The sequence below is a fragment of the Streptopelia decaocto genome (genome assembly GCF_964273445.1).
Source record: "Streptopelia decaocto genome assembly, chromosome: 6".
NCBI lineage: Eukaryota > Metazoa > Chordata > Aves > Columbiformes > Columbidae > Streptopelia > Streptopelia decaocto.
In genome coordinates, this window is record NC_138660.1 from 37,525,578 (window position 1) to 37,542,217 (window position 16,640).

The following is a 16,640-nucleotide window of genomic DNA, read 5'->3' on the forward strand; positions in this document are numbered from 1 at the left end:
TTCCTAAAACATTAATAATCTGTCTATCAATTTAATGGGTTTCCCTCATGTGCAAGAAGCCAAATCCTGTGATAATTCTGGTAGTGTGATAGTGAGGGGTTTTAGAGAAGGGCTCCTTGACCCTCCATTGATCAACCTCGTGTAGGTTCTCTGGTCTATGCCGGGGTCAGATAAGCACAGAGGGAGAGGAGCCAGAAGGTGTTTTAAACTTTATGTGGCTGATTGTGAGACTTAGAGGGAGTTTTGAGAGGGAAATCACTCCAGAGTGCATTTCCCTCTGATCACATAAAGAAAATTTACTCCCTCTTTTCTTTTCACCATCCAAGCCTTTCTTTTCATATCCAACTTTGTCTCTTCTGCTCACAACTTTTCCTCAGTCAGGTTTTTCTTTAAAAAAAAATTGCAGAGCCTTTGTTTGAGGGTCTGCTCTACCTCTGTGCCCATAGAAGTGAAAGGAGATTTTCAGTGTTGTCCTACATACCAGGTACATGTACACTGTTGTACCCAAAAGCTGTCAGTCTGTAGAGTGGCATAGGTCTCATGAGCTACAGAAGACAGAAAAATTAGGAGCAGAGAACTGAGAGGAAAAAACATCCTTTTAGTCATACATTTTCTTCACATTAGGTGGCATGTTGGCTTGGAGCCTGGTCATCTTCCTGGTGGAGATCTTTAATGACATTCCTTTTTGCAAATTTCATGCCCCTTTTACCAGCTGTGGTGTTCACTCTGCCATTGTGTCCCATAGCCAAGGTAGACACATATTTTCTTCAGCTGTGATTTTTTATATACATGTTTGTAGTACACCAATGCTGCAACTACAGCAGGACACATGGGCTGATAGAAGAGCTCTTTGTTTTCATTTAGTGGCTGAGAAGTAGTTACGCAATATTATTAGAATTTGTATGCTGTGTTTAACTGTTTCAGAGTGTTTTTCATGTGTTTTGAGCAGAAAAAAATGTGATTCATAGCCAGTGAACAACGATTTCAAGAAAAACACCACTCCACTAACACAACAATGCAATAGGAAGGGATATAGATGGTTGACTTGTGGGTGGTTTCCTGGCCAATTTTGTTAATCTGAAAGGACTCTGGGTTCTCTCTGAACTGGACCTACAAACGTCTTACCACCAAAACGAACAAGCAAACAAAAACCCCTCAGTTGTTACGGATGGAAGTATGACAAAAAATAAGTTTTCCTATAAGATAATTTGATAAATCTTTGATGTCTTCTCCATCTCTATGCATACACAAGTAGCAGCTCTGGATCTCTGAGAGTCCTTCCATTAAAAAAAAAAAATTATATCTGCAAAACAATTCAATTTAAGGAAGGTGGAGGGGGGAGTTCATTGCCAAAACCTACTGGTTGCAACCTGTTTAACTTATAATTCCTCTATAGTCAGTATTAGTCTTCCAGTTCCTCACTTTTCCTATTTTCGTCTGTGCCTATTCCAGCTCTTCCTTTCCAGTCAGTCTTTCAATTTTCTCCTTTTCTACTTTCCTCCTCCTGTGCTTGGTCAGCAATTTTCTGCAACTTAAATAAATAAAACACCAGTGGAAGTGGGGGCTGGGAGGGGCAGTGTCCCCTCTTTTCACCACTTTTTCTGTGTCTCTTCCTATTCCTCCAACTTCAGAATTTCTGTTTTAGGCTTTTGTGAGCTGTTCTCTCTCTCTCTCTCTGTGGTCATGACCTATGATTCTTTTACTAAAAAGATCTAAATATTCTGAAAGAGTCTAATGCTATTGAGGTAGCTTGTTCTCCTGTTGTGGCACCTAAGAATTAAGTCTATACTTGAATTTCCTTGAATGTACTGCCTACTTTGTAACTGCTGTTGGTCTGCAGATTGTGGTGTCATACTCTCTAGATGCCTTTCCATCTGCTGTAAATGGAAAAGCACAAATGATGGGCTGCTACCTGATGGCGAATGTGGAAAATCTAGTGTTGACTTGATGGAAATTTAGAACCTCTGTGCACCTTTCAGGCACTAAAGCAAGCTTTCAAGCGCCTTTGTTTTTAAGTAATATCTTCGTTCTCAGCTTTGAATTTATAAATCAAACAGGAGAATAAGTTAGGAACACAATGAGAACAGGACAATTTCATGTTTTCTCCTCCTCTTTGAAGTCTCTTGGAGACTTGTTTGCATGTTTTAGGGCAAGTTGCTGCTGAGCAAGGGTCAAGGTCTGAGTAAAACTACAGGATCCTTAATTTTCTGCAACCACAACCTAGGTGAAGTCTGTCTAGCTACAAGAAATAGTATAGGAGTTCCTTTTGTTCACATAATGACAATGTTCCCTTGCTTTTTAGGGAAATATTCTCACTAGAAATAAAAAATTGAGGCAGTGTGATTGAATGGTCCCATTCTTTCAATGTCTCCTTGATATTTTGGTAACAGTCAGTGCTTAAATGCAAGTAAATTATTTTCCCTTTCTCTTTGGAAGAAGCCTGCAGGGGTTTGATAGCCTTTTCTGAATATTTGGTTTGGTCAAGATAATGACAAATTAAGGGACTATTTGAGGGGCCAGTTTTGACTGTTACAAAGTTATTTTTGCTTATTATTTTGTTTAACATTTTAAGTCATTAAAACAAACCAAGTGAGATATTACCTAGGATTGTATTTGACAGTTTTATTTTTCTAATCTGTCATGTGGAAAACACAATGGGGGTATTATTTTCCTAGTTCTGTTTATGAAACACTGTTAGTTATGTTTCTCTTCTTAGGTGACATTCTGGACAGTAGACCACGCCTGATACAACATTTGTGCAGATTGTCTGGAAAAGCAAGGAGATTGCTAGAATATTTAGGATAGTTAGCGCTGTAACGATGGAACTCTAAAAATGCTCACCTTAAATGAATTATTAAATTGTAAATGGCTCTTTTTAATTCTGTCCATCTCTGCTACTTAAAAAAATAACAACCTTGATGTTTTGCTTAGAACTTGGATAGGGGTAAGAAAAATAAAGCACTTTAAACTGCCTCTGCAAAATTCACTGGCTGCAAAGCCTATAACCAACTTCAGATAAAAGGTGATTGTTTTTTACAGAAAAACCTCTTCTTAAATCAGCAGGCAAACGTTCATATAGTTGCTCTAATAAGTATGAATTTCTGATTTGAATTTTGGCACAGATGTTTCAGTGTTGGTATAGCACTAGAGTGATCGCTGTTAGAAGGAGTAGCACAAATGGTGCAACTTTTCATTAATGAAAATACCTACTATTTCTATATTTCAGCTGTTAAGTGTATTAAAAATGTAGTCTGAGTGCTCCAAAGAGTTGCTGGGAGGATTTAAGGGGGATGTGCCAGGTTCAACTGCCCCTTAAAAATGATTTAGGAGGGTTTATCCATTGTCAACCAACTGTGTTCAATTGCTGTTGTCTAGGGGATGGTGATCTTAGAAGAATTCCCATTTCCAAAAGACATTTTGAAGAAGCAAATACAATTGACAGACCAAGAAGCTTTATTAAACGCCACAGGGAATTCGCAAGCTGCCATTGAGAGACAGGATTCTTTGCCGGAGCATGACTTTGAAATGTCACCCAGCAGCCCTACCCTGCTTTTACGAAACATAGAAAAACAGGTAAAGTAAAATAAGAATTCAACGGTCAGTGGAACCAAATAACTTACTTCAGCAATAGGGCAGGTTCCATGGTGGTGACTTCCAAAAAGGAAGAAATTTTGCAGTCCCGAGAGTGGGCACTGATGAATTGAAGGACTTAAATAACTACATTGTACACCAGGTTTACAAATGAACCTTTTATTTCTGACATGTCTGCATTACCGCTGTGTTTCCTTCAAAGCAGCCACGTAACCACCTCTAATAGCTATCGGCAAACTTGCCTCTCCTTTATGGTTAGGCTCAATGGAGAGTTGCCACAGATGGTTTCAGGAAATAACTCATGTGAGCTGAAAGAGTACAGCTGAACATGGAGGTATGTCGTGCTTAAAAATAAAAAAAGCCCCAACAGAATATGATTGCTGGTCTGCCTTTTCAAGCATCAGAGGACTCCAGTTCAGAGCTGAGGAATTCCAGGTACTTAACAGGCACAGCGTAGGCGTAGCTTTGAGCGCAGTTTTGTTTCGTGGTGTTCAAAACGGTCATTTCCAAGGTTAATTCCAGGAAATACGATACAGACTTCAGCAGGGTTTTCTTTTGCTAGGGAGTACATAAAGAATGTGGTAGAATCGCATTGCTGAAAGACATACAGGAAATTTGTTTTCAAGATAAATCTATGCAGCTAGTGCAAAGCAAACTTGACAAGGGCAGGATTGTGCATTGAGATGTTGCTCCACTGCTTTACATAAATTCTTCATCACATGCACTTTTTTAAATGGGGTAAAAGTAGCTTTAGGTATCTAATGCCTGTTCCTGAATCTCTGTGCCAATTTTTCTTATTTGATAGTCATACTTTCCTGTTCTTAAAATGCTTCCCCTGTTTGATAGATCTTATCCACAACAGACAGGGATGAGGAAGCAATGAAACAGGAAATTTATATGCACGGTGCTGTCAGTTGTACAAGGTAAACCAAAGAGCATTTTTAGACTGTGGGGAGATGTCCCCTCTTTAAGTGATTACTCGCAGAATTAAACATACTTTTCAGTAAGACATTTGACAATTATAGTAATGGAGTGTGTTTTCTGGTCCCTAAGTAGCTACAAACAGAAGTCCAAGAACTTGGTTGATCTGAAAATGACATGGAAATGAAGATGTCCTTGATTTAAGGCATCTCACAGATTACATCAGATTTCTTCCCTTTACAGCGCCAAAAGCTTTGAGGTTTCATTTGCTTTTTGACCATCAGCTCTGTAAATCAACATTAACTCTGAAGGTTTGAGTGTCATCTTGTTCAGTGCCAGGAGCAGCGATGCTGTAGGCTGACGTACGTCCACAGATATTCCCACAGAATTCTTTAGTCTTATGTTGAAGTATTTGTTTGTTAAAGAGAAATAAATTTAGAAAGAATACAAAGTGACAGCCCGGCAATTTTTATTAATAATTTTCCAAGTCTTTTTTATAGCTGTGCAACATTTTTTAAAACATGTATGTTTTTCCTTGTGTTTTGGAAGTCTGCTGTTGTTTTGGTGCTTTTATGTTTAGTAGAGACTTTGCTCCTTACAGATTGAATTCTGTTGAGATTTTGAAATCAATCTGCTAAATATTTTACTGGCATCTCGTTTGCTTTGTCCAGACCTTTTGTAGTTGACTGTTTTTTTTCTGGGCTTTAATATCCATCCCTGAATATTTTATTCTGACATGAAATTTTTACCCGACTGCATCACTTAAACATGAGCAGAAAAGGTGTGAATTGTAATAAAATGGAAAAGAATTTTTCTGCCTCTTTCTGCAAAAATGGTGGTGCTTCAAAATGTAAACAAAATTTACTGGGTAACCTTTAGCAATTCTTGTTTTAACCAGTCTTAGTTCTGAATGAAAATCCTACAAAATAATGTAGAAGTTTTTAAAAAAATGAAGTATGCTGTTTCACATACATTTAATTTCTGTTTAGTGTGCAGCACACAGTTTCGTCTAAGAAAGCTACATTTATTGTTAGAATAGCCTTTAAGGTTTGACATTTAAAACAAAAAAATCATTGTGAAATGTTATCTGGAGTCAGTCCACAATTCATTGCTTCATAAGGAGTAATTCTTAGCCTTAACAAATCTGCTGCGTTTGGTTTGGGGCAGTTCTGGAAGTCTGGGTTTTGCTGGGTGGGGTCTTCTTGTTGCTATTTTTGAGGCTACCAGAAGTTTTTAGCCATTCTGTCTGTAGTTACAATAATCCTCCTGTAGCTACACTTCTATAAAGACACCTTTGTCAAACTACAGTGCGCAATGAAGAGGATTCTTTAAACAGGAAAAATACTTTGAGTGAACAAAATGTACAATAAGTAGACAGCAAACTTGTTTTTTTTCCCCTGTTGAATGGCCAGTTAGCTCTGGGCTGCAGCTGTTGTAACATCAGCTGTAAAGTGTTCTGCTTTCTTTGGCCTTTTTGAAAACATCCGGTTAAAAAAACAATATCACTAATGTGTTTTGTGTACTGCTTATTCAAATGTGTAAACAGTGTCCTTGGTTGGTTGTTCAGGGTTGTGTTCATTTTTTGTTGGGTTTTTTTGATAGGTTGTTGTGGGGTTTTTTTTGGTTTTGTTTGTTCGTTAGTTTTGTATAGTGGAACATAATCATTGTGAAAGAAAAAAACATGCCACTCTTGATTATTCATGAGAAGAAAATAGATTTGATTGTTCCGTGATGCATACAACTGGAATCCTAAGCAGGAAACAGGAACTTCGAGCTGTTGAGTCTGGATAAAACTCTCACTACCTTTTATATTTTTAATTTTTTTCCAGAGTGCGCAACTGAGTGAAATCATCAGCAGCCTAATTGCTCCACTGCCTCCAGCTTCTTCATCTCTTTCATCCAAGACCTGGAGGCACAAACAGCTGCTCAATGGCATCTCCTTCAGGTAGGTGACAATACATAGCATTTTTTTTTTTTTTAACAACTTTTGATAAAGATATGTAGATGGAACTGATAATCATTACACTAGTAAATCAGGAAAAGTGAGCTGCTTTCTGCAAGCTTCAAGAGAAGTCAAGTCTTGCTTGTAAGGTTGAAAGTAGCAGAGCTTTGTTCTTAAAGGCATTAAAAAATTATGCAGTGACTGACATTTAAGTACAGGGAAGATTAATATATCTGCGAATTAGTGAAAGGATACAAGTAGATAGCACACTACTACTGATTATTTCAGATGTGAAGGATTTTGTCATCATGATTGCAACCTGTGTTTCTGGAAAAGTGACGAACTAGAATTTACTAGATTAATAGAATACATAAGCAGCATCACCTGTGCCTCAGCATGGGTCAGTGTTAGTTTTTTGTTGTAGCTTCATTAATTTTAAGCACATCAGTCTTCAATACAGGGCTAAATTTATCTTTGCCAGCTACTTTTTCAGGAATTTGGAGATAATATTTTTTCCAATTTGGTCTTTTGTTCTGGATGGATACCTTCCAGGATGACTGTAGCAGCTCAAAATTAATATAGTAGAAAAATGTTTCTTGGTACTACTCTGTATTTCTTAGTAATTCCATCTTTTCTTCGAAGATTTTAAAATACAGTACAGGCTTTAATCAGTATTAGTCTTAAAACAGCATTAAAGTAATTGACTACAGCCCTGTCTCATAAAAGACCTAGCTATGTAGAATATTTCCCCTGATACACTGCTAGCGTGATTTTTGAAGATGAAGTGTTTGCTGTTATTCATAGGTCTTAATTAAGATCAGACGGATGAAGCAAATACTCCCCTCTAGAGCTGGGGGGGGTTTACGGCCGCGTCTGCAGCAGAGCGTAATTCCCTGGCTCTGAGAAGAGCCGGCTGGCCCAGCAGATCTGCCGCAGGGGCTGTAGCCTCCCACAAAGAGATTATACCGAGCAGCTCGGACGGGCAGCTCCTTTAGCTGCCGTCTGTTCCCAACCGATGGCGTGACTGCGCCCTAAACGTCAGGAAGGAGGGGTCCTGTGACGTAGCGCTCAGGCTCCTGATGTATCAGTAGTTTACAAATAATCTAGGTGAAAACCAGAAGATTCCTCTGAGTTTTGGAACAAAAATAGGCCTGAAATAGGAGTTGCTAATAGAGATGAGTACATGAAAGAGGAGAGTAATTTAGAGTGTTAGGAGGCTGTCTTGAATCTGTGCCTTTTTCACGAAACAGATGAGGAAGGGTTTCTGCTTTTAAAAATGTTTTTACGAGTGTATAGCATTGAGCCACTTCTCTTCTGATTTATCAGACACTGTCCAAAATCAGTCTTCTTTTCATTTTATAAGCAACATAGTTGCTTGCACGTGGAGCACTCTCTGTAAGACTGGTTGTTTTCTACTCATGACCTATAAACCTCCAAAGAAGAATGGGAAGACTTGGAAGATTCTCTCAGTGCTGTAGCTATAAATTAGAGTTGGTGAGTTAGGTGTTGGAAGGGAATCCGAGAGACCTGAGAGCTTCCTAGATGTCATCTTAAAAATCAGTTAAAATAGTTAATTTTAATTTTTAGCTTTTTATGAAGTGTTTTGAAATCTGCAAATAAATATTGTTCATCCAGACAGTGATTGACAATGATGTAGAGTGGTCATCATCAGAATCCTGAAAGGAAATTCACTGCCTCCTACATCTTGGGTTTTCGAGTGTGTTTCAGTTTTTTGTGGTATTTTGTTGTTTTAATAGTTTTGTGTGCAATTAATGGAGACAGTTGCATACTACAGTTATCTTCATTTCTTGGCTGCTTCTCCTCTAGCTCTTTCTAGAGTTCACTCTGTATTAAATACTTGAGAAAGTAGAAATCAAAATCAAATGGTGGTTTTTGGTTTTGTAGAGGAAAAAAAAGAGATTATAGCAATTTTTACTTAAGTGAACTCTTGAAATCAGTTGTAGGCTCTTGATGTGAAAGGTCCATGTTTAAAGTAGGTTTAAGCGTGAGATGCTTTGAGATTGGTAGTCATGGGGTTGCAGTACGGTTGGTTATTTTGGCTATTCCTGTGTAGAGTTCCTGCTTGATTCAACGTGGATAACCTTAAATTGCCATTTGTCAAGGTTTAATTTCATTAATGACTTGTTTTTCTGTGTAGCTTTGCTTTTCTGAATTGAATCTAGATGCCAAGATTAGCCAGGTGCATTGGATGAAGGTAAATGTTCATAGAAGCATTTCCCTAATCTAGTGATAACCGCTCTTGTACCAGGACAGAGGAATGAAACAGTTCGTTACTTCAGTACAAATCGTGCCTGTCTGGCTTGCTGGGCACATGTCTCTGCTCTTCAGCTCGGCTACAGAGCAAGAAAGGCCAACCTGTGAGCTTTGAAAGGAGTGTTTCAGCAAATTCATTGATTTTACATCTGGTGATGGTTCCTCTCCACTCTTCTGTAGAGTCACATTTTGAAAAACACCCAAACATCAAAACAAATGGGCAACTCTGACCTTGACTGGGAAGCCTATTTATGCAAGTGGCAGGAATACCATAGTACTGTGTAGTGGAACTCCAACATGCAGAGCCGAGGTCTCTGCTTCATCTGAAAACAGAGCTGTGTATTACTGCAAGGCACAGGAGAGTAACTGGAGCAGCTGGCAGAGACTGAAAAGAGATTATCAGAGACATGGGCAGACCCCAGAACAAGGGCAGGAATTGCAGAAGCTGAGAAGCCAGACCGAAGAGCTTTTTGTTCTAATTTACTTGTCCAGGTTGACTTGTGTATTAATAAGAGGGAGGTCTGTGGAAGTCTAGTAGTTGGGCTTGGTACCATCTGACTTCAAGGCAGATAATTACAAAGAAAATATTTTTGAGAATTCAGAGAAAGTATTGAAGAAATCTTTTGCATGGATTTTAAACACTGTATCTCTTTCTCAGCCCTTAAAAATGGGGTTAGTATTAATCTCATGCTTCAGTATTTGGGGCTTTTTCTTGGTGCTCGCTAGTATGTTCTTTTAAATACTTTGTACCATCCCTCTCTTAATTAGCGCATTACTTCATTGAGACTGTGTTGCTTATTGGGCTTGTTCTGACGTGTCAGAAGGACAGCTCCAGTTTAAACCCATAAACCTTATTACCACACCAGCACAGCATGGGATGGTGTTTAATCACACCTTCGTAACAAGCCCTTCTATTTAATAAAAGTGTACTGTTAGAAGAATAGTGCTGGTCAAAAAAGATTGATAAATGGCCTTGTAATAAATTATTTTTCAATAAGACTGTGACTTGCCAGATGAAGTTCATAAGATAATCATTTGTGCAGATACATGACCTGTTATGAACCAAGACCAAAATATCTTGTGTACTTGGCACTTCTCAGGCAGCTCGGTTGCAGTCAAGGTCTTTAATATTGTAAAAATAAGTGCATACTTTGGTGCTTTTTGCAGGAAGCCTCCAACTTTGCAGGTAGATGTTGCTACAGCAACAAAATAAATTCAGGATACCTATAAAAGTGAAGAGCATTCTTCCCATTGAGTCATTCACCACCCAAATGGGAGGGTGTTTTGAATTCTTACCTTGTAGTGTTCCCTCTTCTGATGGGCAGACAGACTGTAGATTGGTGAGAGTGATCCAGGGTTGTTATACATAACACATACAGGGTTTGCTGCTGCTCTTGGCCCTATGTTCTCACATCACTTTTGTGATTTTATATTATGCTACTAAGGATGTGAGTACAGCAAGTGTACGTGTAGGTAAGGTTGTGAAGGGGTGATGCTGTAATACTGAGGGAGATTCGAAAAGGGTAGGCTTGGGGAAACACAGGTAAGAGTGAGACAATGTTAAAACAGAGCTTTCTGTGTGTTCATCTAGACCCTGCCACATTGTGGCTGGAGCTGAGCTTGCATTCTCCCAAGTCATCTGAATCTAACCAACTTCTAGGTCTTGTAGACAGATAAACAGGCTAGGCTTTCCCTCCTCCCCAAGCCTGGGCTTAGGCTCTATTGGAGAGCTCTATTGGCATTTCCCTGCAAGTGAAGTTTAACGGCTCTGTGTTGGTTAAACTAAGTGTACAGAGTTCCTAATTTTGATACAGATGCTTCACAGTGAGTTGCATCCCCTGCACTGAATTGACACTGGTTTGTAAAGCTTTATTTAAGTTTTCAGTTCTTGGGTGAAACTAGAAAATCTCAAAAGTATTAGGGCAGGACTCTCAGTCTCCTTGTATGTTAACATGGCTGCTGTCTTGAGTGGAATATAAGTTTGTATGGAAATATTAATTGTAAATTAAAACTCATAGGTGTTAGAAGTGTTAGAAAGAGAATTCTTGAATATGGAATAACCAAATACCACTATATGCTTAAGGGCTTAACTTCATTTTGATATTTGTTTCTGTTAGCAGAAAGGTAAACAAGAAGATAAACTTCTTTCTAACATAGAATTAGTCAACGGGTAAACAAAGCGCATACGTGGTTTCCTGAAACAGTTTGCTGAAATATTTTAGTGTTTGTAAAATGGTTGTGGAATTAGATAACTAATGCTAATCGGTGTATGAAATCTTGGCCTGTGCATGTGGAGAATAATTAACTTTTTGTATTTCCTCCTGCCATTAATCATGAAATTGCAGAGCTTCAGACAACAGAGAGGTATCTTCTTCGAGCAGCTGGTTGCTTGATCATCAGCACATCAAGAAAAGAAGAAGAGACAGGACAAGGCTAAGATCTCTCTCCGTGGCTAATGTGAGCACATCTGCCCGAACAAGGCCGCTTCTGAGCTTCCAGAAGAGGAAACTCTACAAAATGCACGGAGCCTGTTTCGGGAATCAGCAGGTAGGCCCTCGCCTCTTTCTTCAGGAGACAAAACCAAAGAGCCCAGCTGCGAGAGTCTGCATGTGTCTCGTCTGGTATGTCAGAAGAATAGTGCATGCTGTGCTGGTTATTTGTTATGTTCAGGGAGCATATAGTGTATGTGGCAGGAGTACTAGCTGTGTCAGCAGGAGCTCAGAGTTAATGAGTTGAACATAAAAATTAAAGATCACTCAGAATCTTGCTTATCAAATCAGTTTATTGTATGGCTATCTTTAAAGCCTTTGTACAAAGAGACAACTCAAGGGCTTCCTTGGGAGGCTGAGCTGCTGAGGAAACATGCTACAGTGTAGATCAGCTGCCTGCTTGTTTTCAGAATATTTGTTTTAGCTACAAGAAAGTTTACACAGCTGGTGACACATTATTTTAAAGGAAATTAAAATACAATATCTTAATCTTGTTTCCGTTTTTGTTGTTCCTGATTAGTTTTATTGCCTTTTTCATGAAAGTTTATGAATGCTTTGAAACTCTTAAAATTTTCTGCATTACAAAGCAATTAATATTTTTAAATGGGAAAAACCACACGCGTTGTGCAGGACAAGGAATACCTGTTCATGTTTGATATTAATAGTATATTGTTGGTAAGAATATATAATGAGTTTAGCTGTGGTGCTTAAAGCAACAGTCTTAATTTGGGAGCAGAGATGGTGTAAATTCATTGTTTACAGCAGTGTTAATTACAAGTGTTTCCAATTTCTTGATTTTACTTTGCCTTTTGAAAGCATGTTGTGTTGTGAGAAATCTCCCTGTCTCCTCAGCTAACTGTCCAGGGTTTACTAAGTGTACCAGTGATCTGGGGAGAAATTTCCCCTGCAAGTATGTTCCGTGTCTGTGTGCTGATTCAGCATCCTCTGCAAAATTGCACAAGTGTCCTAGTTTTAGCAAGATATTTTATTAAAAAGCTGTCTGGCTTTGTATGAGCTTGACTTCCCAGCTTCCCAGCAGTGGGGCTTACAGATTTGGCAGCCTGCCTGGAAGGTTGATGGTGAGGGATTGGACATGGAGGGTTAGAGTTTGGGAGCTCTGCCTCCTAGGCACTTAGGCTTTTCATCTTCCTTGTATTCACCAAGGAGACTCTTCCTGAATTGGACTTCCTTGTTTCCCATTCAATCCAATCCATGTCCTGATAAAGAGGCTGGAGGACTCATTTCCCCAACTGTTGCCTCCAGTGCCACAAGTGCTTCTGGCAGCTGTGGAGATTGCTCCTCAGCAAGAGATTCCAGGACTTTCCCTTCTACTCCAGATGCAACTTCTAAATAACAGGCTCTTCTGGGAGCCTGTGTCTTCCAGGCTCAAGTATCTCCTATTTCTAAGGTTGCTATGTCTCTGTCTTTTGAAAACTGGGCCAGAGTTAGTGCAGTTCAGAGAGTAACAGTAGGAGCTTGTGAACAGAAAGTTCATTTCTCCAGCTGAGCAGCAGGAGTACAAAGCAGAGTTGATGTTTTTATCTTCAACCAGGCATAGAGCTGAGCTGCTTTGCATGCTCAACAGCTTACCTTGAGCTGTAGACTAAAAAGATAAATCTGTAGTTTATCTTTGATTGTAGGCTGTGATCAAAAAGTGCATTTTTAAGTTACTAGTTGAGGCTTCAAATACTGTAGATGGTGCAACTGTGTGTCTGCTCCATGCTCTTGACATTTTTAGTGCTGGGTTACCATATACAAGCTGAGCTCCAGTGTCTCTGTACCAAAAGTGCAGAGCTGTCCCAAAGACAGCGTGGTGTATGTTCCCTGTGGAGAATGCTGTTTATGTTTACCTCAGCTCTTGGCTCAAAACCCCATTTTTAGATTCTGCCTTTTAATCTCCTCTCCATGGGGAAGTTAACCAAGAGGCCATGTCAAGAACTGTGTCATGTGCTGCAGATAATTCTGCTTGTGGTCCTGGAGAAAATGAGGGGTGGTGGCAGCAATCAAGCTGTCAGCTTCAGGCTTCGTGGAAGTGCCAAACTCAATTAAAGTTTTCAAAATTAAGGTAAAGCAGTGAACAAAGCCTCTTACAGTGTTAGTTAAAAACAGTGTATCAGGGATCCTGGGATCCTGCTGGGGAAGTAAGTGATAAAATTGGACTGGACGTTTCCAGCACATTCTGACAATCAAACCTAAATGGGTATCAAGTCTTTGAGTTAAGAGCCATCATCAGTGTATTGTTTCATTCAAGAAACCTTATCCTGACAGGCCCTGTCACTTTCTTAGGCCTAAGTTTGCTACACTTGGTTACCCAGCTGTTGATGAGATTGCTCAGCTTGTAATGGAAGAACACAGGCTATCAGCCCAGGCTGACTGCTACATTAGGCAGGTGTCTAAGGGTAAGGATGCAAAATGGGGAAGGGCCTCTGGGGCTGATACTTAATTTTCTTTGAAAATGCATTTATACTCCCAATAGTAATCCAGTAAATTTCCTCTGGCCTTTCATAGAAAAGGGAGTCACTTCTTAGCAGCATGGAAGACAGTTGGATTTTTAATGTAATGTTAGTGTGCCATCTCGAGCAAGTGCTTCTCCCATATTTCTTCAGGTTTTACATATTTATATAGCCCCCGGCACCATGGTCTGTGAGGGCCCTGTTTCTTTAAGGTCACTGGCCTGAGAGCAAGCTGGAGCTAGGGAAGACTTGCTGCCACCTCCCTGCAGCAGATGTGGAGTTAATAGAAACCAGCTTGCCAAAGTCTGAGGAGAAGATTAAATCTTCTGGACATTGCAGCTCCTGCGCCAGCTCCGCACGGTGCCAGGTTCAAACAGCCGGTGAGCAAGCACCTGGCAGTGCTGATGGGCAGTGCTGCTGGGCAGTGCTGCTCTGCAAGTCTGAGCAGACGATGACTAAAGAATTCTGCCCAGAGAATCACAGCAAAACGTAAACTTCTCATGTGTAGGAGATTAAGAAATGCTGGGGTAACTTTGAGGAATTTGGTTTTTTGGGGGATCACTGGTTGTACCCTTGGTGCAAGGGATGGCACTCAGAGTTTTGTCCTTCACATCTCTTCAGATGCTTTTGAGAAGCTCATCCTTCCCCTTTACCCCCCCAACATCCCTGTTAGGAAAAGCAAAGTATGAAACTGTGAACTGCTATCCCATCTGTCAGTTCATGAGGTCACTGGGAAGACAGCCACATTTTTTCTCTTATCAACTCTCATGCCACATACATTTACGATGCTGTCAAAAGTTTGAGTATCTAGTGACCTAGTAGCCTCCCAGTGCCTGTTGAGAGTTGCCCTGTTTTGCATTCTGCTTTGCTGTATTTCTTCTCTGAAGAGAGCTCCACCTTCCCCTGCTCCAGTATTTAAATAATTCTTACGCAGAGTAGTATCTAAAAGAAAACACAGAACTCTATGAAACTCTAGAAGACCTGCCAGCTCTACAAGGTAGTTAGACTGCAGTGGGGAGAAATCAAACAGGACGCTGGGTGTTTGGTTTGTCTGTCACTGTCCAGTATCCTCAGGAACTTGAAACATCCTATGGGGCCAAATCTGCTTGTCCCCTAATTCAGGATGACTAAGTACCACAGATGATCTGTGAGTCATCTTTTGGCCCTGAAATCTGTTTTGTATCTTTCTCCTTTCATTATCTAAATAGCTTGGTAAGAGCTCAGGCCGTTTCTTGCTTGTGAGTCAGTGCACAAGCCACTCAGAATAATCCACATGGACAATAAACCTCAGGATTGCAGTCTGTGCTTCAGCCTAGAGGATATGATTGCAGTGGTGTATTTCTTCAGTGTGATTTTTGAATGGATATTAAAACTCGTATGCAGGACAGCACAAAGAAGTAAACTGCAGGCATGGTCTGGTAGGAAGGGGTTGGGAGTCTGAGGGTGCTTCATTCCAAATGCTGGATCTGCCGCTCCTTTGCATTGTTACAGCTGGCAAGTTAAACAACCTCTGGGTCGTTGTCTCCTGTAAAATGCACATAGTGTAGTTTTAACACTGAGAAAGAAGGCAAAGAGTATCAAAACATTAAAACCATCTGGAAGGTCTGTAAGTAGCAGATCTGTCTCAGGACTTTCAGACAAGAACTCCAATTAAATAATTTTCTGGTCGTTGTTGCATTTGTAAGTGCTTCCCCTGCACCCGGATTCTCCAAAACCTAATGCCTGAGTGCATCTACAGAGGTTTTTCCTGTAGTGAGGACCTAGATTATCTCAGTCTCGGGCTATTTTTTGTGTAAACTTGAAGGAACAGAATTATGGGTGCGATATCAAAAAGTTCTATTAAGTTTGTTTAAAAGCAGACAAGTGTTGTTACTAGTCACATAATCTCAGAGGTGTCTTTGCTTAGTTCCAGGATTTTATCTGTGTGTCTTGTTGAAGGTTTTTTTAAGTAACAAGGAATTTGTTTTACCAGTACCTTTTGTTACTTTCGCATTTAACGTCCTAAATGATGACATCAATTTCAATCTTTTTTTTGTCAAGTCATGGTTCGCCAAGAGATGTCCTTGAGACTAGATAGTATTTTAATCTGTTAAAACTTTATACAGGTACAAATAAAGTTAAGGGGCAATGGAGCAGTGAGATCTCAGTACTGTCAATTTCGGTCCTATCCATTTCTTTGCAGGGCTGTGGAGCATAGCGGGGTTTTTTAATCGGAAAATTCTCATTGTATTTGTATCTCCACCTGCTGGAGGAAGAGATGGTTGTGTTGACTGAGGCAAATGGAGAAAATTTGTATTCAAATTTGCAAAGGTGCCAACAAGTCCTGAAGCTGGGAACTGAGGTGCAAAAGCTTACGTTTTAGATACCACAAGTAAGCCATTGGTATCATGTTGCCAGCTCTTGCAGTTGAGTATTGCCACATTTTTTCTCTTCAGTCTCAAACAGGGGTTAAGTGAGAGCGTAAGAATATCTGCTTTCGTTTAGTGGTTTTTTTTTTTCTTTTTTTTTTTAAATAAAAAAAAAGCAGCTGCTTCTCCAGAAGGCTCCGAAACAGACAGGAAAAACGTATTTAAATTCTAGGGTTTCAGTTTCTTATTTTAATCTAGTTCTTATACCAGTTTGGTGATTTTTGAATCCTGCTGCTTTCCCAGCGTGTCCTTCAGGCCAGTGGTACTTTTTGTAGATGCCACTTGCTAAATACATATGGAACTTTCACCAAATCTTGTCAATTTTCAGTTTTTAGGGAAGGAAGTGTGTACATACATGTAGGTGTATATATATATAATTTTGTAATTTGTATTATACCCAAGAGGCAGAGCCTTTACCGTACTTGCTAAATGTCTGCTATCTGCAAGTGGTCTGTAGCTAGCAGGAAAGGAAAAATAGGAACAAGGAGATGGGGGTGTGTGCAGACAAGGTGCTTCATCATAATATTGCATATAGTGTGGAAGTTGTACCCTGTTTTCTGCC

The 16,640-nt window shown here is 39.7% G+C and overlaps 1 protein-coding gene across 4 annotated transcripts in view; it reads left to right on the forward strand.

Moving 5' to 3' along the window:
* The window catches only part of KANSL1L (KAT8 regulatory NSL complex subunit 1 like), a 64,094-nt gene that overhangs the window by 23,987 nt on the left and 23,467 nt on the right, over positions 1 to 16,640 (forward strand). For 3 of the 4 annotated variants that reach the window (XR_014184275.1, XM_082055068.1, XM_082055066.1), the window contains exons 4-6: positions 3,376 to 3,573; positions 6,342 to 6,457; positions 11,074 to 11,275. Coding sequence is in view for 3 of the 4 variants with exons in the window: in XM_082055068.1 (XP_081911194.1) it covers positions 3,376 to 3,573; positions 6,342 to 6,457; positions 11,074 to 11,275 (516 nt within the window). In the remaining variant the exon portion in view is untranslated. The remainder of the gene's footprint in view (positions 1 to 3,375; positions 3,574 to 6,341; positions 6,458 to 11,073; positions 11,276 to 16,640) is intronic. The other variant, XM_082055067.1, reaches the window with a different exon arrangement.